This window comes from Melospiza melodia, chromosome 15 (assembly GCF_035770615.1).
Source record: "Melospiza melodia melodia isolate bMelMel2 chromosome 15, bMelMel2.pri, whole genome shotgun sequence".
In the NCBI taxonomy this organism is placed as follows: domain Eukaryota; kingdom Metazoa; phylum Chordata; class Aves; order Passeriformes; family Passerellidae; genus Melospiza; species Melospiza melodia.
The window spans coordinates 18,810,152-18,838,003 of NC_086208.1; the positions used below are offsets into that span (position 1 = coordinate 18,810,152).

Sequence of the window (27,852 nt, forward strand, 5' to 3'; positions counted from 1 at the left end):
TTCCGGGTTTTTAAGGACTACAAATAAGTATCAGAGTATTATTTGAGGGGCTTAAGAGGGATTCTTGTGAGTGTAATTTAGAAGAACAGGATTTCTCGAAGAAACTTCTGAAAATACTTCAGAACCTTGCTATCAAACTCACAATAGCACAAACACTGGGTAAAGCAAAGAAAACTCCCTGAAACTTTCTCATTTTATGCAGAGTGATTAAAGATCACCATGACCTCCTCCTGCATGGAGAAGCTACCAGAAATTCAAGTGATTTTAAGGCTGAAGAGAAACTCCAGAGTGTCACCTGTGCAATGGCAGACACATCTCTAAAGAGGTCTCTTATTCCTACACAGATATTTTATTGACATGGAAAGAACTTCAAAACCAATAAGCAGCAGAACCCTCCACTGAGCTGCTACGTCCCCATGAGGCGCGGAGGGGCTCGGTGCCACCACTCTCACTTCAAACTGCCGTGTTTCATCACTTCTGCGGAGCCTCCTGCAGATGCAGCCATCACACATCTCTAAAGTTAGCAAAGCTGCCTCCAGGCTGTATTTTAAATGCAGCCCACCCAAGACACCAAGGGCAGCTGTACATTAGAGCCTCCCTCTCCTCAGCACAGATATTAACTGTGGCTGAGTTCTTCCCAGCCCACCAGTGCCACCCCTTCTCAGCTCCAATACGGGCCCAGTCAATCCAGTCGACAAATTTACTCAACTCCCACTGAAATCAAGGATAAATGAGGACTTCCCGCCCTATGGAGGCTGAGCTAAGTTCACACAAAATTAGGGTGAAGCCTGAGGACAAATCTCAGCATGTAACACTTTCCCTTGGAGCAGACACTGCCCACGTTGAACACCAGGTTAGTGGGAGGGGACACGGACGATGGGGACTGCTCAGTGCAGCCAAAGAGCAGCTAAAATACACCCAGCTGCTGTTTCCTGAAATAAAGTATTTTAGGATCTTGGTATGTAGACTCTGAAATTTAAGCCTAAACAAAGGAACCCTCAATACCAGGGAAAGCTGTGTGTTCATGTGCCTGCCTCCCATGCCTGGGCACACTCCCTGCTGCTCTTGCAATGATTTCCTGGCTGTGCCTCAGCTCTCGGGTATCCACACACAGCCAGGCTGGTGTCTAACACTGTGTGATGAATATCTGCCATTTTCTAACAAATTTTAGGTGCTGGAGGCCCAAGATAAATTTCAAGTCTAAACTTTTGAATGAAACATTTGCTTTCCCTTTTTGATTTCAATCCTTAAACATTGCCCAGGAAATAGTATTTTATCTAAGAAGAACAGCAGCTTTTAAAAAATCCTAAGAGTGTGGGATGGAGCAGTAGGCCCTTTCCCAGTTGTAGCACCTGTCTTGGGGGACAGTAATTCATAACCCAGCAAAAGTCAGGACAGGCCTCAGGCTTCTCATGCTTCAGGTGCCTGAAATGGCTCCTGAGGGATTTCCTGATAGCTCAGTGTTGGACAGTGAGCAGAGCTCTGCCCTCTCCAAGCACGCCTTGGAATCCCTCACCATGTCTAACACAGGGAAAAGTGGTTTAGAAGCTTTCCCAAGGACCACTAATTATTTTGTGTGTATATTTTAGCAAGCAAAAACCCCAGAAATACTTTTGAGTGGGTGTCCGCAGCTGAGATTTTTGCCAATGCTTTGCAAAAGGAAATTTTGCTCTTTTTACCAAGTGACAGCTCTTAGTGACCAGGCCATAAAATTATACCAATGGTACTTTTAAATTGATCTAAAGTCTGTTCATTTGTGTAGTGCACATTTAAAGCTACATTATTGTAAGATGCTCCAGCAATGAAATTCAGCATTAGCAATTCAGTTCATTAAAGAGGATATTTTAGTAGGTTCTTTCTTTTATAGCTATTACTCTGTCTAAAGTGAGAAAAACCTCAGTCAAATTAATAAAACTAACAACTCGTCACACATACGCTGCCTCTCTGTGAAGTCTGCTCTGCTCTCACCAGTTTGGCAGCCAAGGGAAGATGTATGGGAGCCAAATTCCCTCTTGCATAACCACACAAACCTGCACGGGAATGCGTTTAGCCCGTTCAGTGCTTGTAACCATGGTTTCATTTACTGAAAGTTACCCTGAAAATCCAAAGTTTTAGTCAATCATCAGGCCATTCCCCAGATGAGAGAGCAGCCACACAGCTCAGTGGTGCTCCAGGTTCAGAGGGGCTGTGCTTTGGAAGGGCTTCACTGTTGCTCTGTTACAAACACCTCAGCAACACTGAGGTGCTCTGGGACACAAGTTCCCTGGATAGGCCTGCCTGCTCCCAAAGCCTCACACCCAGCTCTCTGCTTCAAAACCTGAATGCCTTTTCTCACTCCCTTTTGGAAGCACCAGTCCCTGACATACTGCCCTACTGACAGGCAACCCATAAGGCTTTAGACAATAAGATTTGCTCACAGCTTCCCTTTTCAGTTTTCAGCGGGAATTCGGTGTTGGATTCAAACTGATTTTGCAGAGATATCCAGCATAAAGAATTGCAGTTCAGTTCCATGGAACACAGAATTTCCATCCTGCTCAAGGACAGCTCAGCAGGGGCTGTGCCCAGGTCACTGGGTCTTACCTGTCCTCTCACCTCCCGTTTGTCAGCTCTGAGACCCAAGCAATGCTCATGCCCTTGCTCATCCTGGATGACACCCAATAACTATTGGCCCCTATAAAAGAGATCCTCACCAACCTGGTTTCCACCTTATCTCATGAGTTCCCATTCAGGTAATGGCTTAAGCATTTATCTAACTTAAAGAAGTTAAGATTGTTCCTTATTGACTTTAAAAGGACTATTCATATGTATGAAGTACAAGGCTGGATCAAGCCTTGAGAGCAAGGCACGAGCTGGAAGACAGAACTCCAGGGACTGGAACAGACAGAGTCAGGTCAGCTCAATTGACTCTTCAAATCATCCAAAAAGAGGGAGTCTCAGAGGAGAGCTGGGAGTGCTGGGGAAATGATCTGTCACTACCTTGGCTTTAGACACAACCAGCTGATTTAGGGAAGGAAGAACTCTCCCAGACTCTGACAGGGAAGATGAAGGTGAAAAGGACACAGGGTGCTGAATTTCTATTTTTCACTCACTTTAGTACAAGACTTAGAACAACTGGCAGCTGATCTATTCATCACCAATGAATCACACAAAAGTACAGAAAGCAGTTCCTTCCCAGAGTAAATCTTGGATCTACTTTTCCTTTTTCAGGATGAACCCTTGTCCTTTGCCCAGCCCTGTTACTGTGGGAGAAGCCCAGGCTCTTATCACTCCGGTACCTTTCCATAAGCTTGCAGCACCTCCCAAGTGGTTAATTCATGGAAGCTGAGAGGATACAGGATACACATCCCTCATAAAGTGAGGAGAAACTGCCACAAATGACTGGGCAGATATCAACAGCTTCAGCAAGAGACAAAATATTCCCACCGAATGAAAAGTGATGGATCATCCTGGTTTAATGCAGCCAAATTATCTGTGTAAAAATACATGCAGGACATGCTGCTGTGCCACCAACGGCACTGCACAGCAGCTTGTGTTTACATCTCATTCCCTGTCACAGGCTGTCCTGCGTGGGCTGGGCCCAGGAAGAGCTGCTGCCACAGAGCCTGGGAACACATGAAACCCCGGGCCTGAGCCCTGGTGCGTGGGCCCAACATCCAGCAGAGGCAAAAATTAAACACAAGCTGTTTACCTGATTACACCAGTTCAGCAGTGATTGAAGGGAGATGGGTGTTTTTTAAGTTTAAGGAAGAGCAAATTGTTAGAACTGAGAGACAGAAATCAATTCCACTCTGTAATTGCTATGGAAAGATCCTTCTATGAGCCTCACTGGAGTTTGATTTTGTACATTTGCATCTCTTTGCATGACGCAGTTGTCACTGAATCTGCAAATCACATCAAAATTAAGCTGTAATTTGAGCTTGGTTTAAATGAAAAGTGTGTTAAAACTTTGAAGTCCACATGCTATGGGTATGAAATCCTGTTTCAGCTAAAGCAATAATTAAGACTGGATCGCAATTGCAGTTTAACAACTTCAAACATCTTTAGAAACTGCCTCTAAACCCAGCAGCTGCAATGGCAAATGAAACACTTGGGCTGTGGTGGAAACAGGAACATTGTACCTGGTTCTGTGACCTCATCTTGGATACAGCAGTCAGTGAGGTACAAACCCCACAGTGACAAATCCCCGATGAGCCATGGGCAGGTGTCCCTCAGGGACAGGCTCTGGATCTAAGCAGTCGCCCACTAACGGCTTCAAGAGCTGTGGTCTTGTACCTTCACAACTCTTGGGTGGACTCTGGTGGTTTCCTGGTCAGTCCCTTCCAAAAAATCTGAGGATGAAAACTCAGCTAATGATTCTGGCAGATCAGCCTCCCACATGAATTTTGTTTGAGTCTGAATTCATGAACCAGGGATCTTTCCTTTGAACTTCATTTCCTCTCCAGAAATAGTTCAAAGCAGTTGGAGAGCATGAATGCCAAAATCAAGCCTGAAAACCACCACAGCCTCACTTTAAAACACTTCATTTTTCTCCTGAGAGTTCTGCTGTTGCTTTCCATGGCTTGTCAAACAACCCCGCTCAGATTTAGCACAGAATCTGCTGTTCCCATTCATCACGAGTCTCAGGACTGAGGCACTCCAGCTGCTCCAGGGCTATACCCTTAAAAGTGATCTTGCTGTGATGTTACAACAGCCTGTTGTTATGACCTTGGCTATTTTTGACAAAGAGATAAAGATGAAATAGGTTCTTGTTCCTAATGACAGCTTGTACAAAACATCCTTTCCAAGGAAAACTATGTTATCCATATGTATACCTTATGGATCAGCCTATGCCAGACAGCAGCACTATAATCTCTCTGCCCCAGGTGACACAGCAAGAAAAATGGTTTGGCTTTATTATGCCAACATCTCTTTAATTGCACTTTGGGAAAGTACTGTGTTTTCTCTCAAAACTAATAACAAATCAAACACTTTGAAAACCGCTTTATTTTTTCACTACAACCTCTGTGTTTGTTTGCTTGGAAATTTCTCAAACTGGCACACACAATTCTGGAAGATTTTTGCTTTTAATTCGGGATTCTTGCCTGGAACTTTCTTTTTTCCTACCTGTTACCCCATTTTCAAGAATGCCCTATTAACCAGAAAGATTTCTGTGCCCTTCCTCACAATAAATAATGCTCATGAGAGTCAAAATGGTCTCCAATAAAATAACCTGATTAACATCTGGAAAGAAAGATCACCTTATTCCTCACAGGCCTGAGGATTTCAATTAAAGCTTTGTATTAATTTCACTGAAGTTTTTTAGCTGTTCCTTCAAAACTAATTGAACAACCACCTAAATACTTAAAGCAGATGAAAAACTTACCCTATTTGTGTAAGGATAAGCTTAAATTCTTTGCTGGATGGTGGCCTAAGGGCCTGTAAATACAGATGGCTGTGAGCAAGACCCAGAAGAGGTCAGGTAACCACCAACAGGCAATTATATCCCCCCAGAACTTCAAGCCAGTATATCATACTGTTTGAAGCTAATTGCTTTGAAATAATTGGAAAGGTGAGCAGGTAAGTTCACACAGAGCATTTGCAATCTTACTTTGTATTTAAAAAACCAACAGTCCAGATTGCATGGACAAAACAGGCATGATTCAATAAAACAAGTTAAAAGGGAAGGGAAAGGTATGCAGTGGTCTTTAAAAAGGATTTTCCTTTTAATTTTTAGCATCATTAAAATGCTGAAAACATTTTGTTCAAGAGCTTCTTTAGTTAATACCTCATTACTTCTCTTTTTATTGTTATGGTATTCAAGCCTTAATATATTGCAGCTTTATAGCATGAAATCAAGGCTAGGCCTGTGGGCATGGACAGATGTACACCAGCATGCAGTAAAACACAGGTACAGAGACATGCAGAGCTGAATATGGCACTGGGGTTTTTTATAATTGTTTAGCAATTCATCTGAAGTTATTTTAACCTTGACAACAGATGAACTCTAACATGTACCATGATCAGTCACTGGAAAGCTGCACAGAAAAGCAAGTTTTGTAACTGTTGTCTTACAGGCTGGGTTCTAGGAAAGCATGAAACCAAGTCTGAGCAAGATGATTAAATTGTTTGCATGACTACAGGCTGTAGCTGTAACAATTCAAAACATTAAATTGAGAATATTTTAGCCAAGGGAGAATGGTAACGCTGGGGAACTGCATTTTACACCAGGACTTTGCCTCTCTGTGGGAAACTGGGGCTCAGTGTCAGCATTCAGACCCTCTCCAAGAAAGAGGAATAGTCAGGTCTGACTTCTGGTTCTGAAGTGAACTTGGACCTTGTGCTGGAGCTTTGCTAATGGTTGAATTTCACCCATCAAATCAAGTGAAAGTTAGAAATAACTTTTAGAAAGTTATAATGGCTGTGTCTGCAGGGTGTTGAAATTGTATCTCAGGAAGAGTGAGCACCCTTAGATCTTCCCTGAGTAAATGACAACACACAACCCCCAGTGTCAGGGAGGCTCCCCTTCTCAGCAGTGCTTTCAGGAGAGATCACTCAGGAAACCATTCCAGCTCCCGGGAGCTTTGCTAAATTTAAAGGGAGTGTTTTGGCTGGCAATCCCTCTCCCAGTGAAAGCACTTCAAACAGCCAACATGAAAAGCAATATGCCTGTGACTGCATCAAATCCCTGATCCCGAGGGATGCCTTGGGAAGTTCTCCAGCCCCACGGGTTTGGGGGGGCACCACTGACCACCAGCCTTGCTTTGTCCTGAGCACACCCTGCAGGAACATCCCAAACAGCCTGTGGCTCTGTGTGCCCTTCGTTGGTTACCAACAGTCATGAAGGAGCAGAAATAGCTACAGGTGACACATTATTCCAGTAGAAGTGAAAACTGTTTTCCACGTTATAACTGGACAACAGTAAAATATGATTTAACACATGGATCATGTATCAGAAAAACGTGGCTAAGCTCAGATAGGCAAAGCTTCCAGATTCCCCCTTTCTTGGAAATACTGGGAGTAACAATGTGCTGTATTCAGCTGAAATCTGTTCCTTTAAACCTTTGAATTTAAACAAAGTCTCCTAACAATGAATAATCCAGTCACCCAAATTTCTAGCACAAAAAGAAGCTCTCAGGTGCAGTAAATCTGACTTTCCCTCCTAGGAGCACTTCCCTGGGCAGAGCCTGTGGGATCAGACCCTGGGACAGGAACACGTGTTCCCCAGCATGTAACAAGGGGAATGAAAGACAATGGGCACTACAGGCCAGCAAACACACTAATTATATTAATAAAATGAAAGCTTAAATTTTGAAGCTAATCCCGGGCTATCATTTATAAAAGTTAACAGGGCATATTTAATTTAGGAATTGGCTAACACTTCTCTTTCCACCACTGAAACCTCATAAATGAAATATATTGGATCCCTGCCCAGTGCGGAAATAAAAGTTATGAATAATGTTTCTATCTCAATCATTGTCAGTGCTTTAATATTCCTAATTACTTTAAAAAGCTAAATATTCAATATAGGAAAAACCTTCTTTTTCTTTTATCTCCACTTGCAAGATTAGAGCAATTTAATAAGAGTCACTGGGTAGTTTTAGTCCACAAGACCATTCTGTACTTTGACATCTTATCCTTTCCTGGCCATTTTTACACAGACTGAAGTGCTTTTTACTCTGTGAGTGCACATGTGTATAAATGTGTAATCTGTATCTGTATGTCCTTACTGTCATAGTCTTTTTATTATTATTTTTAACTTCTGTTAGTGCTCATGTACTGTACAAATACTCAGTAGTAGGATAAACTAAATCTAGTACTATGAATAATAGTACATGAGTACTATTACATAATAGTACATAACATTACATGAGTTCCTGAGAATCTATACAATATCTCACAATTCATGTTGTGGGGTTTTAAAAATATTTTTAAAGATAGATATTCAGTATATCATGATGTCCAGTTTTCCCCTTGTCTGCATTCCAGGTAATCCCAAAATGTTTCTTCAAACCCCATAGCATGGCCTTTGTTTCCATCCTTGGAATCATATAATCCCAGAATAGTTTGGGTTGGAGGGACCTCACTGATCATCTCATCCCAACCCCTGCCATGGGCAGGGGTGCCACCCCACACCAGGTTACTCATGGCTCTGTCCAACCTGCCCTTGAACACTCCCAGGGCTGGAGCATCCACATCCCCTCTGGACTAAAGCCCTTCCTCCCTGCTCCTTTTCTGCTGGAATATTCAGCAAAGCTGCAGACAAAACCCCAGGAACCCATCCAGGAATCTGCTGCCTTCAGCCTCTGGTTGTGTTCACCTTCAGACACATTTACCTCCCATTCCCTTCTCACTCCTCCCTCTATAGATCCCTCCTCTGTTCCCTTCTTTTTCTTAAGATCCCAATCAATCTGGGAGAGAGGGAGGAAGCCAACACAAAACAAAACACCCATTCAGTTTCATTTCACAGCATCTCTACCCATGCAGCTTTATTTACTTGCTTGATGCACAAATTGACTCCATTTATCAAGCTTATTCCTGTTTTGTCAATAATGTCTCAGGCCTGTGTTACGTCACACTCGGATGTTTGTGCCTGTTCCATTCCAGCATGAACCAACCACTTCAACTCACCGTGCCCAATTAAGAGGGTTTAACAAACACAGCCTTGCCAGCTGAAAGAATTGAAAGCCTCAAGTGTGGATTAATTTCCTAGCAAAAGGTGCAGAACTCCCAACTCCCATTTCCCTGACTTTGGAAGTATGGATTTAAGGAATGGATTGTAAGTCAGAGGAGAGAATCTGGGCTGCCTGAAAAGTCAATGGCAAAACTCCCCCTGGCTTGAACAGGACAAGAATTCTATCTGGAGAGAGTGCTTTCCTAACAGCTCAAACACTCCACAGAGTATTTCATGAAGAAAGTGCTGTATTAAAGATTTCAGAGAGAAAAAATTCTTTATAGAGCTATTATCTGTACTGGTGTCCTAATAACAGGACCAAAAGCATTAACAGCATCCTCCACTGCATTTCACATTTCTTTGCAAAACACAACCAAAAAAGTCTAATGTCATTATTCTGGGAAAAGGTATTTTCACATATTCATAGAACCACAGAATGACTGGGGTTGAAGGGACCTTAAAGGTCATTTGTTCCAGCCCAATATGAACTTTTACAAAATAACCAGCAGACAACACTCATTTTTCCATTCAAATAATCCAAGTTCTAAGGCCACTGCTTTGTAATACCTGGTTTTTAATAGCAACACATATTTTTATCATATTTTGGTATCTTTACTCACCACTTGAGCAATCAGTCCCTCCCCAGCCTGGTTCACAGTGACACGTGTCAGGAGAGACACATCTTCCATGCACACACTCCTCTGTGCACAGTGCTGTTGAGAGGAAACAACACACAGCATTGTAAACATATTAAGTGGTTGCTAAACATACCCTAAACAATGCCTTAGAGAGCAATATTTTGTTTAAAAATATTAAACAGAGCAAACACACACACACAAAATTACTCACAAGATTTAATTATTGCTAAGTGACCAAAATAAAATATAGGTCTCTTGACAGCAATAAATTCATTTGTCACTTCAGGCCTGCAATGAAAAACTCACACACCAGAAATTCCTTTGGTTAGCAGTTTTGCTTCATAATAAAGTTTTTACCAAACTGACATTTATTATTATTATATTACAGAACAGCAGCTTCTTATATCGCACTCAAATTGCAACTGCTCATAAGACAAAATGGAGCTCAGTCTTGAAAGTATATTAAGATCCAAAATAGATTTCATTTTAAAAACAGCTCCAGGAAAATAAATAATTTTACTCCATGATGCAGTGGCTGTAAGTGCATTTTTGTCTTTTCAAGGTCAGCCAGTGTTCCATAACTACAGTTCTCTGTGTCACTGGTTTAATATTGGAAGTTTGATATCCTCAAGTTCAAACCAAGACAAACAGGTTGGCTGAGGAACAGCTCATAGGTTTTAGGATTCTCTTTTCCTGTGCTGTTTCAGTGTCTGACAGCTTCCAGTGTGTGCCCATCACATACTAAAGAGCCTGCATAGCACTGAATAACTGCTTTAAAGACTGAACTTTGTTGCTTACTACCTTGTTTCCATTTTACCACTGAGGACACTGCCAGAAACTCCTTGTGCCAGAGACTCAAATGGGACAGTTAAGCTGGAACACATCATTTCCATCTAGACCAACGTGTATGAGTTATTGAAAATATGAAGCAGTGGCAGTGAGGTCACTGTATTAAATTGTATGTATATATATATAAAATACATTATTTAGTTCATATATAATCTATGGTCATATAACCTGTGTTTTTATATCAGGTGGGAATAGTGGGTATTGAGTTTACTTAACCAAGAACTGCCTGAAGTTCTAGGTTACTGACCCTGAAATTGGGTAACTTGGTCCTGAAGTTACTGCACTACAAAAGACTTATCCCAGGACAAAGATAATTCCTTCCTGTTCACACCAAGGCTAGCAAAGCTGATTTGGGAAGTAGCTTTGGGGTGCTGTAGTGAAAATGGAGCTGAACCACCCAATTCCTTTGAAATCAGCCAGCAAAGCTTCTGGAAGTTTCCCTGATCTGCAGGTGGAATGAAAGCTGGAGCCCTTTCAGTTCCCAGATCCCTCCTGCACCAGAAGTTCTCCACCTCTGCCTTGTCACTTGGAATGACTCCTGCTACACCTGGCACTGCTTGGACTCCAGACTGGGTCACACCTTGGACCCACACCCAGCTGCCAACAAAGCTCATGGAAACATTTTGCTGCCTATTCTCTGGCTGGATCATTGCAGACCAAACTCATTGAGCTGTTCACAAAAGATTTAAATCCAACATCAAAATGCAGGTGAACTTAGAATAATCCTGTGGGACAAACTTTCCTGCTTTTTATCCAGCAGATCCCACGTGACCAGTGATTAGAACGCTGCCTCGTTAAAACGACTGCAAGATCTTTCTAAATTAATCATTTCCTTTCTACGTTTGCTGCATGTCAAAAATGCAATTTATTCTTATTCCATATCTTGTGTTTAGACAGTATTGCAGTGGGCATGAAATATTCATAGCTAATCTCTAGTCACTAATTGTCCTAATCTTTTGTGCATTTATTTTACTCGAGTTAGGCCTTCTGGAGACAGTGAAGCATCCTGCTCTACAGCTGTGGGATGAAATTCAGGACAGGATATTAGATAAACAGGATATTTCAATAAAAATATACACACCTTCCTAGAATCATTTGAAAATGGCTGGTTATCCAGAACAAGGAGAAGTTCACATATAGAACAGTCACAAATTTATAGGTTTTTATTCAAAATACAGTGAGCTAAAAGATACAGGATATGCTGGAATAGGGATACCTTGGGAATTGTGTCCTGCACAGCTTTGATTTCTCGTTGATGTGACATCCTAGTTGCATAAGAGATGTGGAAGTCAAAACTGAGATTTTGCCATTGCTTGTATGGACATTTGCAATAATAAATCACTCTAACATGTAAAATGTGCACATTTTTTACCCTTTTAACTTGGCCATGTTCTCACTTCAAGGCAAACATTGTGAATGAGAAGGTTCATGGGAGACTGGTTCTTTACTCTTCTAAATAACAGAACTCCTCCACATTACTGCTTTAAATTTAGCTGATTTCCACACAAATCACACCTCAACTATGTTAACATAAATATGAAATAATAGTAACTAATTAAGCAATGAAGTTTCCTTGATCACTTGTCTAGCTGCAGTCCTATGGGAAGAGTGCAACGTGAGACTTAGCAGCAAGACTCAAGAGAGAACTCCTCATTCTAAAGCACTCGGTCACATGAAAAATAATAAAAAATATATTATATAGAACTGTATCCTTGTTTTCAGGTGTTCTGAAGTCCCAGATCGCTGAAGATGACGATGTTTAATGAGCAATTAAAGATTCAAGTAAGGTGAAGATGCTTCTTGGAACCGTGGGCTGTCTCATCTCTGGCTGATTAATTGCTAAACAAGTACTGTGAGCTCAGAGCTCACTAGTGACTAATTCCAAGTGTGGGGGTCACAGAAAACCCCCTTTTTTAAACAGAGAAGCTTTGACAGAAGTAATTTTATTTAAACTGGCAAACAATCAGACTCCTGCTCTGACTGATTCAAATCAGGCTTATAAAGGTCAAATTAGGGTACAGCTCTAAAGTTTTACCATAGCAAATAAAATTTGGAATTTCTCCTATAAAAGGGAAGTCTTGCCTTGCTCAAGTCTTTAGAGTTTAAATTAATTTTTCATTCTATTAACATTCAACATAATAGGATACAATGGTCCCCAAGGCATTCTTCATAATACACTTTGTACAGTGGTTTGCAAATGATCCTACTAGTTAATGGAACTATAAAAATTACTTGCACATAAAGGTCAAGAAAAATAAAGATAAGTACATACTTTCTGACACTGTCCTGTTCAACACTCAGCTAAAGGCCCCTGGAGTAAAGAAAACTTGTCCTAATGCAAGGAATATAATTCCTCCCAGTATAATTGCCCAAGCACTTCAACCTTTGGAATTCCAGACTTTTTATGTCTGCATTTTCCCTCGACCACTTCACTTGAGCAATCCAGCACCTCATTGATCAGTGTGTTATTAGCATTCTTGGCATGAGTTTGACATCAGTTTGTAGTTTGATTCAGCCTGGTAATAAAATGACCTACATCAAAGCCCTGCCAAAATGCCATCTTTGTCGCAATGTGTTTAGCATGAGTTATTTGCCCACATTCAAGGTTACACAGCAACTGCTTCTTATCATGCAATAAAGGCAACAAAAGGGTTCTGTAACAATCCATTTGATGCTTATCACTTACTTTATAATTACAGACTGGGCTTTTTTTAACATATAAGGTCAATCCTCAGGGAAATAGACCTAAAGATTAAACTCTTTTCACACCTGAAATGGCTGCACTGAGGAATGGATGTTAGAGAAATGGATTCTACTAGTACTTATTCTTTAATTGTTGCCCAGAATTTGAATTCAGATATGATAAATGGTTTGTCTGTGTCTCCTCTCCACAAAGGTGTGAAGTGCCCAGAATACTGCAATGAGGAGAAGGGCTCAGTGGAGCAGACTGCAGAATATTTCCACTGCAGAGTTCCTTCAGCAAAGGGGCACCACAGGGAGTTCATCCCAGACAACAGCAGGGATGGAGAATTGCTCTCTCTTCCTTGATGCTGCATTCCTCTGTATGGTCCCAAATCATGATGTTGCAGGGTTTAACTTTGTTGTTACACCCTCTGTGACACCCTGCTCATCACATCATCCACCCACTGACTGCTGGCACCCACCCAGCTCCACAGAGGTTGAGGTGCATTTAGGGAAGAGTTTCATCCTAGGGGAACAAGTATGGAGTGATTAACAAGGAAAAATCTTCCTTGTCCAAAAATATAAATTGTACATTTATTTCACAAAAGACAGAGTCACATACAACCTAATTTGTGCTTGCACTGGAGTGTGGTAACATTTGTGGTGGTCCTTAGAACCTGTGGGAGTTCACAGCTACCAACCCAGCAACTTCCATCTGCCATTGTCCCACTTTGCCATGCCAGACACACAAAATCCCTCCAAAACAAAGAGCAGGGTAATCACAAAGTGTGAAGGACCCAGAGCAGAGCAGAAATCAGAAATCAGGAATCACTCCTTGGGCTGTGCTGGCTCACGGTAGCACGTGCCGGAGCATTCCGGACACACCGGAGTTCCCTGGGCTCTGTGGGACTCCTGCCCAGGATCACGGGGCAGCCAGGAGGCGACAGAAAGCATAAATAACTGCAGATACATTATGCTAATGGAAAACATTGCTAAATGGAGATATGGATACTGCTATGAGACACAATGAGAAATTCAGGCACTTGCCTGGAACTGCACAGAATGAACTGGTTTATTTGGACTGCACACATGGCACAAGGTCATTGCCTCAAAATATCTTCTTTTCCCTGTGTTACCTCTGCCAGGTTTTCTTCACTATACACTGATCTTGCCTAAACTCTGACCAATTTCATTTATTTTCTGTTAACCAATGGTAAACCTGTTTTTATTTCTTTAAGTTTGCTGGTATTTTACCTTCAGATTATTTAACCAGTTTGCCCTATGCTTGATAGTTGTTGGACTAAACAAAGCAGAAATTTATTGGAAAAAGTGATGTTTTCCTTAAATATTTAATACATGTCCCTAAAATAATCTGGGCCATTTTAGCCCATTCCTCCATTCCCTCGTGCCACTTTCAGGGAAAAGAGTGGTTTTGTTAGGTGAAATAGCTGTTATCCTATGTCCAGTGGTTTCAGATAATGCAGAGAGGTCAAAGTAGATGAAAAAAAGATGAAAAAGATTCTTGCTCCTTATCCATTAGGAATCTGTTCACTCAGGGCCTCTCTGGTGCTTCCATCCTAATGTACTGGCCTGGCTCCAGCTTGTGCTGAGCCCACAGTATCAGCTTCATTAGATAAGCCTGTAGTCAGCTTTTGGCTGTGCTCAGGAAAGGGAGCTTGCATAGCACAAGAAAGATGACTACAGCTAATGCATCCAGGTAGGTTTTCCTCATTCTTAGATTATTGCTTATTTGTGGAATGGATGATTTCCTCCCTAAATCACTGACTTTCCATCAGGAATCAAGCTGATTTGATGGTTTCCTGGATAATTGCTTCAATGAAGTGGGATAATAGCTCTTTGCATTGCTTAATGTCTATTTCTGTGGTCATCACTCAGGATACATCCATTAATTTATCACCTTGGAAAGCACTTTCATGCAAGGTTTAACAACTTCCAAAGATGAAGAGATCTCAAAGCCTGCTCAGGCTTTGAGGAATTTATTGTTTCAGTGCATAGCAACCCTTCTTTTTCATCTTTCCATGAAAGTACCAGCGAAAAACACAAACCCAAAGAGATCAATGTGAGCAAAGGAAAGATGAGACTGATGCAGAGCAGATAACATCAGCGGGTCACAAGATCAGCTCCTTTTCCTGTAGGTGCAATTCCAGCACTTCTTTTGCAGGTGTGGAATGAGACACTCTGCATCAATGCAATCAGAACAGAATCAATGGTCTTTTTGTTGTCAGGGCCGTGGGGATCTCTGGCCATTGCCTCAGTGAGGTATTGATCTGCTCTGGGCTGTGTTATCCTCATCCTGACACCCGGCCAAAGCTCAGGGATTAGGCCAGACATGACTTGTGGGTGTCTGAAGGAAAAGAACTGTGGAGATCCATTTGGAGGATTTTGTCTTTTCCCAAGAGCAGAATTTGACATGTGTCTGTGTCATCACTGACCACAGATCAGTAAATCTCTGTATCCATTTGCTGGGACATGAAGATTTGTTAATAAGCATAAACTCCATAGTAGTTTTTACCCTTTCTATCAGCAGGTAAAGAACAGCCTGGGGTTCTGGTCACTATCAAGGTGAACACAGAGCCTTCCACATTTCTGAGTGTCCCAGGCTTGTGACATGGACTAATTTAGGGGTCCTGGAATAATTCCATACAGATTTCAATGTTTCAGACTCCAAGGGCCCTTCAGTAGGAATGCTCACAGTAGGAATGCTCACAGTTCACTGTCACTGGAGGAGCTGGCACTGATGAGAACCTCCTTCAGTCCATGCTGCAATCTGTTGCTTTAGGCCTTATCTAGGGAGTGAATAGGGGAGTAAACTGTGCCAGGGGAAGGGCAGGGTGGGGAAGAGACTGCCACTTGTTCTGTGTGCCCTGAGACTGGCAGGCACAGTTTGGAATCCCAGTCTGGCTGGTTCTGAGGAGCAGCTGAGCTGGAGCAGCACATCCCTGAGACAGGAATGGCAACGCATCACTGACCATAAAACAGTGACAGTGACAGAGAAGTGTAGAGCCTGCAAAAGGAGAGGTCGGGGGAACCACACATTTAACAGAGTCTTTGTGGCATTTTGATGCCCCACTGGTTTCCTCTGCTCTGGTGGAGAGAGGGAATGGGAGACAGCACTCACCATTTAGTGCTGTCTGAGCGAGAGCTGCAGAGCAGCCTCCTCGTAGCAGCAAATGTCAGAGAGCACGACTGGGGTCAGGAAGCTGAACTCTGTTGTACCTTTGGCTGCGTTAATAAAAAAGTGCAGGAGTTGAAGGCACAAAAAGGCATGGTGGAAAGGCACTAAGAGACTCTGAGCACTCAACATCTGCCCTGCAAAGTGGACAGGTTACAGGGCTGGGTAAGAGCAGCAAAGGCAGGAGGGGGTCCAGTGTATGAAGGAGGCAAATCCTGCAAGAAAGACAGTGCCTGATGCAAACAGCTCCTGACTAACTCACACCTCAGACCAAGGTCAGACACATCTACACAGGGACTCCTGCTCAGCCCAAGGGCTCCAGAGGAATCAGGACACACCAGAGCCTGGGCTTGACCTTGGGGCAAAGAGAGAAATTCCTCCTTCTGGTGAAATCCTGACCCTCTAAGGTGAGTTGCACTCCCAAATCCCTTACCACTTTGTTGGGGGTTAGGATTTTTCCTTTTGTTCCTTTCTTTCATGGAATTTTGTCCCATCTGTTGCTAAGATACAATAACGACCAGTATTTAAGACAGATTAAAGAAATGGCCAAAGTAGGGGAAGGGTGCAGCTGGTACTCTCTTACCTGTGGGGTTTTCTCTTCTGTCAGATCGGCGGGGAGACAGGCGGCGGCCATTGTGGGGAGAATTCACCACCACGGTGAGGGGTGAGGCTCTGTCTCCTGCTGTCTGCTCCTACAGCGAGCGAAGCTCTGCTTGTGGGAGCAGCTGTTGCACTGGAACCTAATTAACACCCTATCTCAGTAAAAAAAGGACCCTCACCATCTCGGGTCCCTCAGGGGAAACTCCTTTCGGCCTCCAGAGGAGCCTCTCCAGGCCGTGTTCAGGAGCTCGGCTGCTGCAGCCCAGCCCCGCCATTTCTCTGCCACTGCTCCGGGTTTTCTGGGCTTTTCACTCCCTGCCGGACACCCCACAGTTCCTGCTACAGCTGCAGAGTTTCTGATATATTTATTTTGCTACTCTGGGTCTGCTCACCCCTGCCCTCCCAGCGCTTTGCTGCTGCAGCCCATTTCACCCTGCACCTTTCCCGCCATTGCCTCATGAGGGAGAAACGCGGCCGAGCTCGCGCCACAGCGCCCCCCGCTGGCTGGGCGGAGCCGCCACAGCGCCCCCCGCTGGCTGGGCGGAGCCGCCACAGCGCCCCCCGCTGGCTGGGCGGAGCCGCCACAGCGCCCCCCGCTGGCCCGGCGGTACCACCCTGCCCGGCCGGGAGCCAGCAGCGCCCCCTGTGTCTGTGCCCGGAACTGCACCCATGGGGAAGCGTCCGCGGCCGGGAGCGCCTGGGCTGGGTTTGGGCTCTCTCGCTCTTGTTTGTTTGCCTTGGCACACTCACTAATAAAAATCTCATTCCTCTGCCCATCTCTTTGCCTGAAAACTCCGTAATTTTAAAGTTACAATAACTGGGAGGGAAAGGGTCATGTTCTCTGTTCCAAGGGAAGTTTCTGCCTTGCTTGGCAGACACCGGTCTTTCAAACCAAGACAGTTTTAAGGCTCAGTCTTTCTCATTGCCTTCACAGAAAGTGAATTGGAGTCCAGAGAGAACTCATCAGGGAGCAGCTAAATATTGTTGATTGTTGATCCTTTGAGGCCTGCAACCAATTTTATGCATTTTCTGTCATTGCTTCAAGTAGAAATAATCATTGTATTCTGCCATGTTGAGAGGAAGGAGTTACACTGAGATCAATTCTGCTGATCAATGTTCTAATACAATATTATTCTGTGGGACAATTTCAACATTTAACATTTTCTGGTAAATGATTTCCCATTGCCTCACACAGGGTTCAAAACAATCATTAGCACTAGTTCAAACTGTTAATGAGGTTAAGGGAGATCCTGAATCAGCAGAGCAGAATCTGTGACCCTGGAAAGCTTTTCCCCTCCTGTGCTCTCTGCTCCTTCCATTTTGGTAAATTGACCAACTCTTCCCAGCAATTTGTAAGAAATGCATTTTCACTGGTTAATTTTCCACTGGAACTTGATTCATCCAACCAACAAACTTAATTTGTCTGCAAATTGTGCTCTGTGTGGCACCTTCAGAAAGAGCAGCACTATCTTTTCCTAAGCAATGCAGAAATATTAACATTTACTCTTGGCATGGTCCTTCATTCTCTCTGTACACAGCCTAGGAGACCTTGGTCCAGCAAAACCAAACATAGTCCAAAGAGGCTTTGCCTGCAGAAAGCTCCAGGTTTTTTGAGGACAGAAGTACCAAAGCCAGTAAAAGCTTTCCCCAATAATTCCATTCTTAACTTCAGGGGATTTCTTTGTTGTTGCCTGAGGAAATTAAATTCTTGACAGGTTGGGAATAGAGGAGAAGCTTGTACATAAGATCCCTGGTCCTTCTGGCAGCTTTCCTGCCAACCTCTGGAGCAGCAGCCAAACCTCCCAGAAGAAGACAAAGCAAAACCTGGCCCATGAAACCACCTGTGAGGGCAGGTGGCACCAAACCAGACCCAGCACAGAGGCAGGAATGCCCATTCTCCACTCCTGGGTAACTTTGCCTGCAGTCTGAGCTCTCCTGGGAGTTGTGCTGGAATGGAAAATAGCCGCCAGGTGTGAAGCACAGAGCTGCTAAAAGTGGTAAATCACAAACATTTCCATCACAGAAAGACTGGAGGAAGTTGCAGTGCCCTGCAGGTGAGGAAGGTGAGAAGTAAATGACAGATGGACAGGTGAGAGGTGTGGCAGGACTGGGTGAAACTCAGCTGCTGGGGGATATTTCCAGCCTCATGTGGAAACCCCACCAGTACAGCACCACTGCTTTGCTTCATGCCACAGCCACCCCTGCCTTCCTCCTGTGACTGCAGCAATCCAAGAGAGCAGGAATTTACAGGTTCCAGCACTGGCTGAGGAGCTGCTTGATTTAAACAGTGAGACAGGAAACACATGGGAAAATGTCAAAGAAAATGAGCCATTATCAGAAAAGTCCTCACACATTTATAATTAGAAACATTTATATCTGGAAATCACCTCAAAATTACAGCACTTGCATATTTTGCTATAGGTTACCCACTCAGGGCATTGAGTGAATTTCTTTGTGTACAAATTTCATCAGCCTGTGATATATTTATTTTTAAATCTGGTAGCCTTGCTACATGTCCGTAGTTCTCTGATTACTGACTTGCCCTGAATTGTGGGTCTCATGCCAAGAAAATTCTATTTTCTGACAGCAAATGACACAGCTCCACTGCTGATTGATTTCCATAGGTACAGAGTGTGTGCTGTGTGTGTGAGAGTGAGGACTGAGGCATCAAAAATGTTGTTCCTAAAAGATCAAAAGTAGATCGATGAAGACATCTGGACTGCATGACACTTCTGGCTATCTTTGCTAGGCAATGCAACACTTAATAAAACCAAATTACACAGATGTTCCTAGAAAACTTTCAGTCCTGCAGCAAATTGAATAAACTATCGATGTTTCAAACAAAATCTTTCTTCATTCTTATTCCAAAATTTTTCAAGTGAAGCTAACAACAATCCTTTCTTTGTTTTTCACCAAAACAGGATGAATATGGACAAATTTCTAAAGGCAGACCTGTCCTTGAGGCCAGGCACGGGCCCCAGAGGGCCAACACATTTCAGATTTCATTTCAAACCAAGGCCCACAATGCAAGAGAAGGTGACCCTGCTGAAATCAAGGACAGACTGTGCTCTGTTTGAAGATCATGTATAAGCTACACTAATGTTCCTGGGGATGGAATATTTAAATGCAGAATCCTTTCACTTTTCTCACATTTCAAAAGGAATCACAGCAGTGTGTTTCACAGCAGCTTTCTGAAAAGAACTGCAAAAAAGACAACACAGGAAACTTTTTTTGTAATGATGGGGGCCGATCCTCACCTCAAGCCACTCGTTTAAACTTCCTGTCACCTACTCCAGATTGCAGAAGTTCAGGATCAAGCCCAATTTCTGGATGTTGAATGTCCAGAGAAACTTTCTATTAATGACACACAGTAAAACCATTCCCAGGAATTCCCTGGCATTTGAGAAACCAACATCAACGATCACAAGTAGACTAATAGAATCATAGAATCAGAGAAGCTCAGAGCTGGAAAGGACCACAAGGATCATTAAATTCCAGCTCCTGGCCCTGCACAGGATCACACCATGTGCCTGGAATGGTATTTCTTATGTCAGGCTCACGTGGTATTCCCTGTGTGAATGCCATTGGTATTGTTCAGAGGCACTGCTAAAAGGATGGAATAATTACAGACAGGCATTCCAAAAGTTCTCATAAAAGAAATGCACATTAAGCACAGGAAGATGCTGAAAGCACTGTATACTCTGGGCCAAATTCCATCTGCCAAATGCTTCCACCACTCATTCCTGTGCTGCAGGAGATGGGGAGTAGTGAGCTGTAAGTAAGTGCACCCAGGTAGCCAAATGCCTCCTCCTGCTTGGCCAGGTTGCTGTATTTATGGCATCCATGGCTGTTGCTATAAAAGGCTGTGGGAGCAGAGGGAGGCAGGAGCAGGGCCCACAATGCCTCAGCCAGCCCAGGCCACTGCCAGCACCAGCTCGTCCTTCCCAATCTCTGAACAGAGACAAAACCCCGTGAAAAGAGTGCCTCACTCCAGCTTCCAAAGTGCTCCCCTGCCACTACTGAAACCAAGAGGTGGAAAGACAAAGAAAAACCATAAGGAGATTTCCTGAGGATCTTATTGATGAGTGTTTTATTATCTGCAGCATGGCTGGCTGGGATGGGGTTAACTCCTCTCAGCTTGGATCATGCTGTGGTTTAGGTTGGTGACCAAGCCAGTGCTGACCATGCTGACATTTCAGCAACTGCTGAACTGTGCTGGCACAGCACCAAGGCTTGCTCTGCCCCTCAGGATCACTCACATTTGTTTTATCTCAATCCACAAGTTTTCTTTCTTTGGTTCTTCTTTCTTCTTCTCCCATCCCATCTGACAAAGGGAATGGCAGTGGCTGCAGGGATCAGTGAAAGGGGAGGCACTGGGTTAACCCACACCCCTGCTGTGTTATCATGTGTCATCATATGTTATCACATGTTACTGTGTGCTATCATATGTTATTCACATGTTCTCGTATGCTACCATGCGTTATCATTCTGTTGTAGCACTTCAGCCATCCCTGCAGTGCCAGTGATCAGTTTTATTTCTATTTTCAGTCTATAAGATGCCTAGAAAGGAGAAAAGGGCCACTGGCACTGACAGCTGGCAGGAGGTTGCAGTTGCTCCTCTTTTAGGCAAGAAGGAATCTGGCTGGTAATGCCCCACATGTGACTGGTGGCTTCCCAGACATCCAGAGTTTGTGTGGGAGCTGCTCAGGGAAGGTCACAGCCAGAGGAATACAGAAAGGAAGCAGAAAGAGATGCTATCTAAGATTTTGTATGTACATCAGAGCTCTTTCTAAAGGCCATCTCGGTTTAGATAACTTCTTTTCCTCTTCCTTTTCTCCTGGGCTTTAAAACTTCCCCAGAGTACAAGAGAAATCTGTTAATGGGAGAAAGATGTAAAGGAGTGATCAAGAAAACAACTTGTGGGCTGGATCAAGTTGACCTTCAAGGTCCTTTCCAAACCATTCTATGATTCCAATTTCAATTTTAAAGCTGTTCCATTTCACACATTTGTCTTCTTTCTGACCCTATTGATTTCCATGAGTTAACCTGGCTCAGCACATGCCTGGACTACTCATGAACTGCAAAGTGCTTTGGAGGGGAAAATCTTCCAGAATTCTGTGTCTTCCTAATTCCATAAACAGCAAATGCTCTGTGTGCCCACACCCTCATTCATCCCAGGGATGCACAGGACCCTGTTTGTGTTCAGTGCAAGCATCCCCAGCAGCACAGGAGGGTTGGGTGACAGAGGCTTTGTGGAAGAGCCCTGGTGCTTCCAGGCCATGCAGGATCAGTGCAGACAGCCATCACCCACTGTGAGGTGCATCCCAGCAGGAGCAGGATTTGAAAGGGCGTCCAGACACATCCTGCAGGAATTGTGCTGATTTAGAGCAGCTGGGGACCAGCCTGACTTTGCTAAAGGAGGGCAAATTAATGGACTAAACTTTGCATGGCTCTTTCTTTGAACTCAACAAAAACCTATGGTTTTTGTGCTTTTTTTCTGATCCTGCTGAAGATCCCAGCCATCCAGGCCATTAGCATGAGCACCATGAGGAGCTCTGCATCCAGTGCTTCCTTCTGTGTCTGCAGTCCCAGTGTGCTTTTATACTGATCCAACAGAGACTGCCTAAAGCAGCCAGAAAAGCTTTTTCTGCTACACTAGCAACAGTCTAAATCTTTTCCCAACCATAATGCCTGCATAATTTTTTCTCTGATATTTATTAAGCCCCTTGAGACATTATACAGCTACAGCATTCCCCCCTTTTTAACTTTATGCTATTTTCACTCCTTTATATGAGCATTTTGTTTCTCCTCCTTCTCCTGCACTGCTTCCAGAAGTCCTTCCCTTATTTCATTACTGCTCCCCACCAGCATCTTTGCAAATCTTTCAGCATCAGAGGTTGGGAGCAAACACAAAATGATGGATGGGAGATGAGAACTGACCTTTCCACCTTCCCACCCAGGGTGTCTCTCCAGTGTCTTCAGGCTCAACAGCCACCCACTGGCTTCATCTGTGTCACCAGCTGAACTGACCTGCTTCTAGGGCTGCTGTCCCTCTGCCCTCCCACTCCTGTGTCCCAAGAGGTTCTCAATGAACAAGCAAAGGCACATTTCCTCTCAGATGTCCCCTTTAGATGGGAACAAAGGATTCAAATATTTTCCCTATGTTCTTCACTGGCAGAAGATGTATGCAGTCATCTCCAATGCATATGAAAGGAAAAATTTCAAAGTGTCTCCCACTGTCGTTTCAATTCTATAATTAATAACTATATGCAGAAAGGCCTTCCACACCATTTTTTCGCTGTCACACATCCCAAATCAGACAGAGAAAAAGAATGTGCCCTGATAGGGAGTATCTATGTCCTGCTATAGCATTTCCCCTAATTTAGGTTGCATTATTGATGTACAGGACTCTGTACTTGAATAATGTAACAGTAAGGCTCTCACAGAAAGCACCAGCACTGGCTTTAATGTGTGTCTATAAAGATAAGAAAAATGTATTTTAAAAGTCCAGCAGCTCTCAAACAATATATTTTCAAGTTACAGGAATACTCACCACAAGGAATTTAAAATTGAGGTGAGAAAGGGGGGCATAATTTCTTCTAAAATGCTAATAAGCTACTGCCTTATAAAGTGAAAAAAAAATCAACAAATCTGACATATGAACAAACATTATGAATATTCAGGAAGGTTAAACCACTGATACAACGTTTTCTAGGAGTGGACAACTTTTGCACTGATCACACGAGCCATTCTTTTTCTTCTCATCATGAGCACACTGCACTGTGGTGCCGGTGTGCTGCTGGAACATATGTGTGGAATTGCAGGGATTGTAATTCATCCAGATGGCAGGAAGCTCTGGAATTGTTACTCCTATGCTACAGATGTTTAACAATCCAACCATATGGCTCCAATAAGGCAGCCTTGTCAAAGAGTACAAAAACTGCACCAGACACAGAGCCCTGTAAATGGGAATGCAGTCCTGAGGTGGGAATGTTCCTGTGGCTGCACTATAAATGCACACATCCCACTAGGAAGCTGGCATGGCTATTGCAATTACAGAATTTATGAAACATTATTTAAACTCCTGAAAACAATCAAGCCTCATATTTGCATAATTTCCCCAAGTCAGGTATTAAAAGAACATTCCTCATTTGTTTTGAAATTCATTAAAGGCATCAAACAAAGGTGAGGTGAAAAGCTGGGTAAATAAATACATGTTAATACAACAATGTCCCCAGCCTCTGGCCTGAGGGGAATGCCACTGTGGGTAGAAACTGAGATTCAACCAGTGAGACCAACAGTTTCTTTAGAAAAGGATTTGTCAAAGTCAGGGAGCCCTGCTGATGCTTGTGACAATTGTAATGTGGAAAGCTGAATGTTGAGAAACAATCTGAGATCAATAATATCTTGGCCAAGAAAGGAAAGCACCATGAAATGGTCCATCTATAACTCTACTGAATTTTGGCAGGTTTGAAAGACAGAAAAATGGCAGCAAATCAGATTGTTAAATCACTAATCCTGTCATTATTACATCCTGTCACATTGCATAGATTTAGACATTAGAAAAAGAGTGTAAGGTAGGAGAGTGAAGAAAACACTTAAAAGCTCAACTCCATCTGTGGAGAAAAGGTGAATTCCCAAATTTTGTTTCATGGTTGGTGCTTTTCTGCCCAAAAGTCAGCTGGCAGTAGCTGCTGCTCAGAGTCCCATCTGCCTTCCCTCTGATGTCAGGTCTCTGACCCTTTGTTCCCCACAAGAAGTGTCTCCTCTGTACAAATCTGTTGTGCAAGAATAAGATTAAAATGGACAGACTGAACAAAGCATTGGTCTCTCAGACAAAAATGCATCCATTTAGCACACAGGGCATCTTTCCACCTGACATATTCTTAAAGGGAACTATTCAATTACCATCTCCTCACAGGCTAAAGAGCACAAAAGAGCCATGTAATATTCTTTTTCTCTTTTTTTTTTTTGAGCAGCAAAGTATTCAGAGCTGCTTTATCTACCACAGATACTAATCTAGGCAATATAATTTTAAAACATCCTTACAAAAACCTTGAAGGGCAGTTGAACCCTGTGGTTGTTTAAAAAAAGATTTTCTGCAGTTTATGCATTTGCTCTGCCAAAAGCTTACCTTAGCATACAAAGTACAGTAAATCATAGCTGCTCTGATTTACTGCCCAGACTGTGCTGTTTGTTTTCAGGGACAGCTCAGGGAAAAGCTCTGTCAACTGTAAGAACATTCAGAGAAGGGGAATCGTTTTGCAAAGCTCCCACAATGGTAACAACATTTCTAAGATATCAGTGGAGGGGAAAAAAATGCAGATGTGCATTTGCAGCATTTTTCAGGGGGGATTTTTTGAATACCACTGCAACCCCAAAATATTTCAGGCCCTTTGGAGGCACAAAGACAATTTCATACCCTAAAACTGTTTAGCCTAAGTGTTAATGGGCTGGCCAGTTGTATAATTTACCAGGCAATCAGTTAAATTATTGGACCTTGTGCCTGAATTCCACATTTTATTTGGGTAGCAGCCCATACAGATGCCAAAAAGGCAAAGAAGACACCAGAGAAGTGGCAGAGCAAGAAGCTCTGGATCAACATGATTATTTAGAACTGAGGGTAGATTTTATTAGACTTAATCTATTTAGTAAGCCCCAACAGGAGGACAAAGATAAAGCCATATATCTGACATCCTTTTGAAAGTTAGTAAATGAAAAGGGAGAAGATCAAAACAGTAGCTGAAAGCCTTCACTTCTGTTTTAAAATCCAAGAAACAGTCATTAATAGAGATTTAAACTCAGCCCTCTCTAGTCTAAACATGTCACTGTTAATTACAAAGCCATTTAACTTTTGCAAGAAATAAAGACTGCTATTAATGAAAGAAGAACCAATTAGCCTTTAATCTACACACTGTTTTTTAATCAAACTTTCTTTTGATCATCAGACTCACTGCAGGATGTATCCCTCCTCCCCATGTTGTAGTGGCTTCCATGATTGCTAATGGAATGGATTTTAAAGGGCTGGCTGAGCAGGGGGAGCCCTCTCTGCAGGGCTGGAGCTTCCCTCCCTTCCTGCCAGGGAGAGCTCAGGAAAAGCTCAGAATCTGGTGTCCTCACCACTCCTGGAGCAGCTGCCTTTAGAGGAGCAGCACTGAATGTGTCTGGAGGAACGTGGGACAGGAGCACTGGACAACCTCGTTAGGAAACAACAAAAAACACCAGTGTAAAGAGAAGTAAGAAATGGGATGGAAAAAGGCAAAAGCGGAGAATGCCTCCAGGAATGAAAATAGAATTTACTGCTGACTGCAAAGGATGATGAATGAGAGAATTTGCTTGTTGGCACAGGAACATATTGTGGAAAAACAAAACAAAAGAAATGGGATCAGGGCTTGATGTGTTACAAACCAAAGGGGTGACACGTAAAGGATCCCATTAGCAAAATATTGGGCCTCCAAACTGTTGCTTGAGGGCTCAGAGAATTTCAAGGAGGTTTTCTGTTTGGTTTTGGGTGTTTTTTGCTGTGTGGCTACTTGTAGTAGCAAAATAATAAGTCCAAGCGTCTGGAATCCATCATGATGGAGAAGTTCTTCCCTGACATCATTTCCCCCTTGGCTGCTGTTGCTGCTGTGATCTCCGGGAAGGACAGAGAGCAGATGTCCCTGAGCACACACCAGGCTGATAATGAAATACAAGAGCCTGACTCCTGCACATGTACACAGCAGAGAGAGTGTAACTATTATCTGCTCTGTGTCAAACACGGGGCTCTTGGTCTGACCAGATACCTGCTGCCTGCTCTGCATTAGCAACATTTCAGTGGATGCTGTTCTTTCTCCACCACAAAAAGATAAAATTTGCCTGGCAGCAGCAAAACACTAAGTATTAACACTAACAAAAAAACCACTTCAAAACAAATGTTAATATCTTCAAAGAATCAGAAAGTCTGGAGAGATTTATTGTTGTGACAGTACGGTAATTAAAAAAAAATTAAAAATAAAAAATCAATAGATTGTAGGAAGAAAAGGATAATAAATATGCTCTGTGACAGACAGGATTCTGAGTCACAAAATTCAAGACTGTAATAAAAGTATGTGGAACAACTGCTGACATGGTATTGACACCTGGGATGTCAATAGGTAGGTGCACACTTACCACAGGAAGGATTCCAGCAAAGACAATAGGTTGCAATAAATGTTTTTCAGGACTTGACTAACAGCATTTTGCACTTCAAAAGATCAACTTATTACACTTTCTGTAAAATAATTCTAATGCCTTATCTCAAAGGGCTGGTGATTTTTCACAGCCCCTTGAATGTAACTATTTGGAATAAAGGTCACTGAAAATGAGATCAGGGTCCATTCATGGTTTTCAGCTGCTCATGCATTACAATATGAGTTACAGGAACTCAGATAAAAACATCAACAGAACTAAAAAGAAATAGCTATAAAGCACAGTGCCAAAATATTTGAAATTAGCTAGATAATTGTATCATTTTCACATTTTTTCCATGGCACTATAAGCCTGTTATTAAAATTTGGATTCTGATGCTGATCAGAATCTCTTTGTGTTTTTCTAGTGTCATAATGTCACAACAGAAGACTTAGACAAGAGGTCCCATCTCCACTCTCCTTCTGAGCACATGCAGAACACTCAGAAAGCTGCAATACTGAAAACATGTGACACTAATGTACAGGGTATTTTTAATTAACAAAGCTCTTAGGCAAGCTGAAAGATCCATTTTGATTTTTGTCCCCCCTCATATTGACCTAAAACACTCCAGAGCTCTGTATTTATTTATACAGTAGAAAGTTCTTCTGACATTTGAGAAGCTTTAAAAAGTTAAATTGTTGACGGGAACCATTGTGAAAAAAAAAAAAGGGGGATTTTAACTCATTTAACTCTTGAAGTAAGAGCTTTCAAAGGTAAGAGGCAAACCTTTACACTGCTGCTTAAATTATGTGATAGTTTATTCCTGAGTGCTCTCAGTTCCCCTAATTCCTCAACATTGGTGAATACTTGCATTAATTACTCCCCAAAGTAAGCTCTGATTCAAGAAGGCACTAAGGGACTTCATTAACTCCCTCCCCAATGACTTCAGCCAAATTTTCCCTCTGTACTTGAGATGCACAAATCCAAACCACCCCGAAATATTCCATCCCCGCAATTCCGCCTGCGACCAGCGCCAGCTGAAAGCCCTGAAAATCAACCCTAATGCAACAAATGCTGAATTTGTCCCCAGC

General features: G+C 42.9%; 1 protein-coding gene across 7 annotated transcripts in view; it reads right to left on the reverse strand.

Annotated features, from left to right (window-relative positions):
- The window catches only part of MEGF11 (multiple EGF like domains 11), a 250,824-nt gene that overhangs the window by 158,630 nt on the left and 64,342 nt on the right, over positions 1-27,852 (reverse strand). For all 7 annotated transcript variants that reach the window (XM_063169985.1, XM_063169987.1, XM_063169984.1 and 4 more), the window contains exon 6: positions 9,271-9,363. In XM_063169985.1, the coding sequence (XP_063026055.1) occupies positions 9,271-9,363 (93 nt within the window). The remainder of the gene's footprint in view (positions 1-9,270; positions 9,364-27,852) is intronic.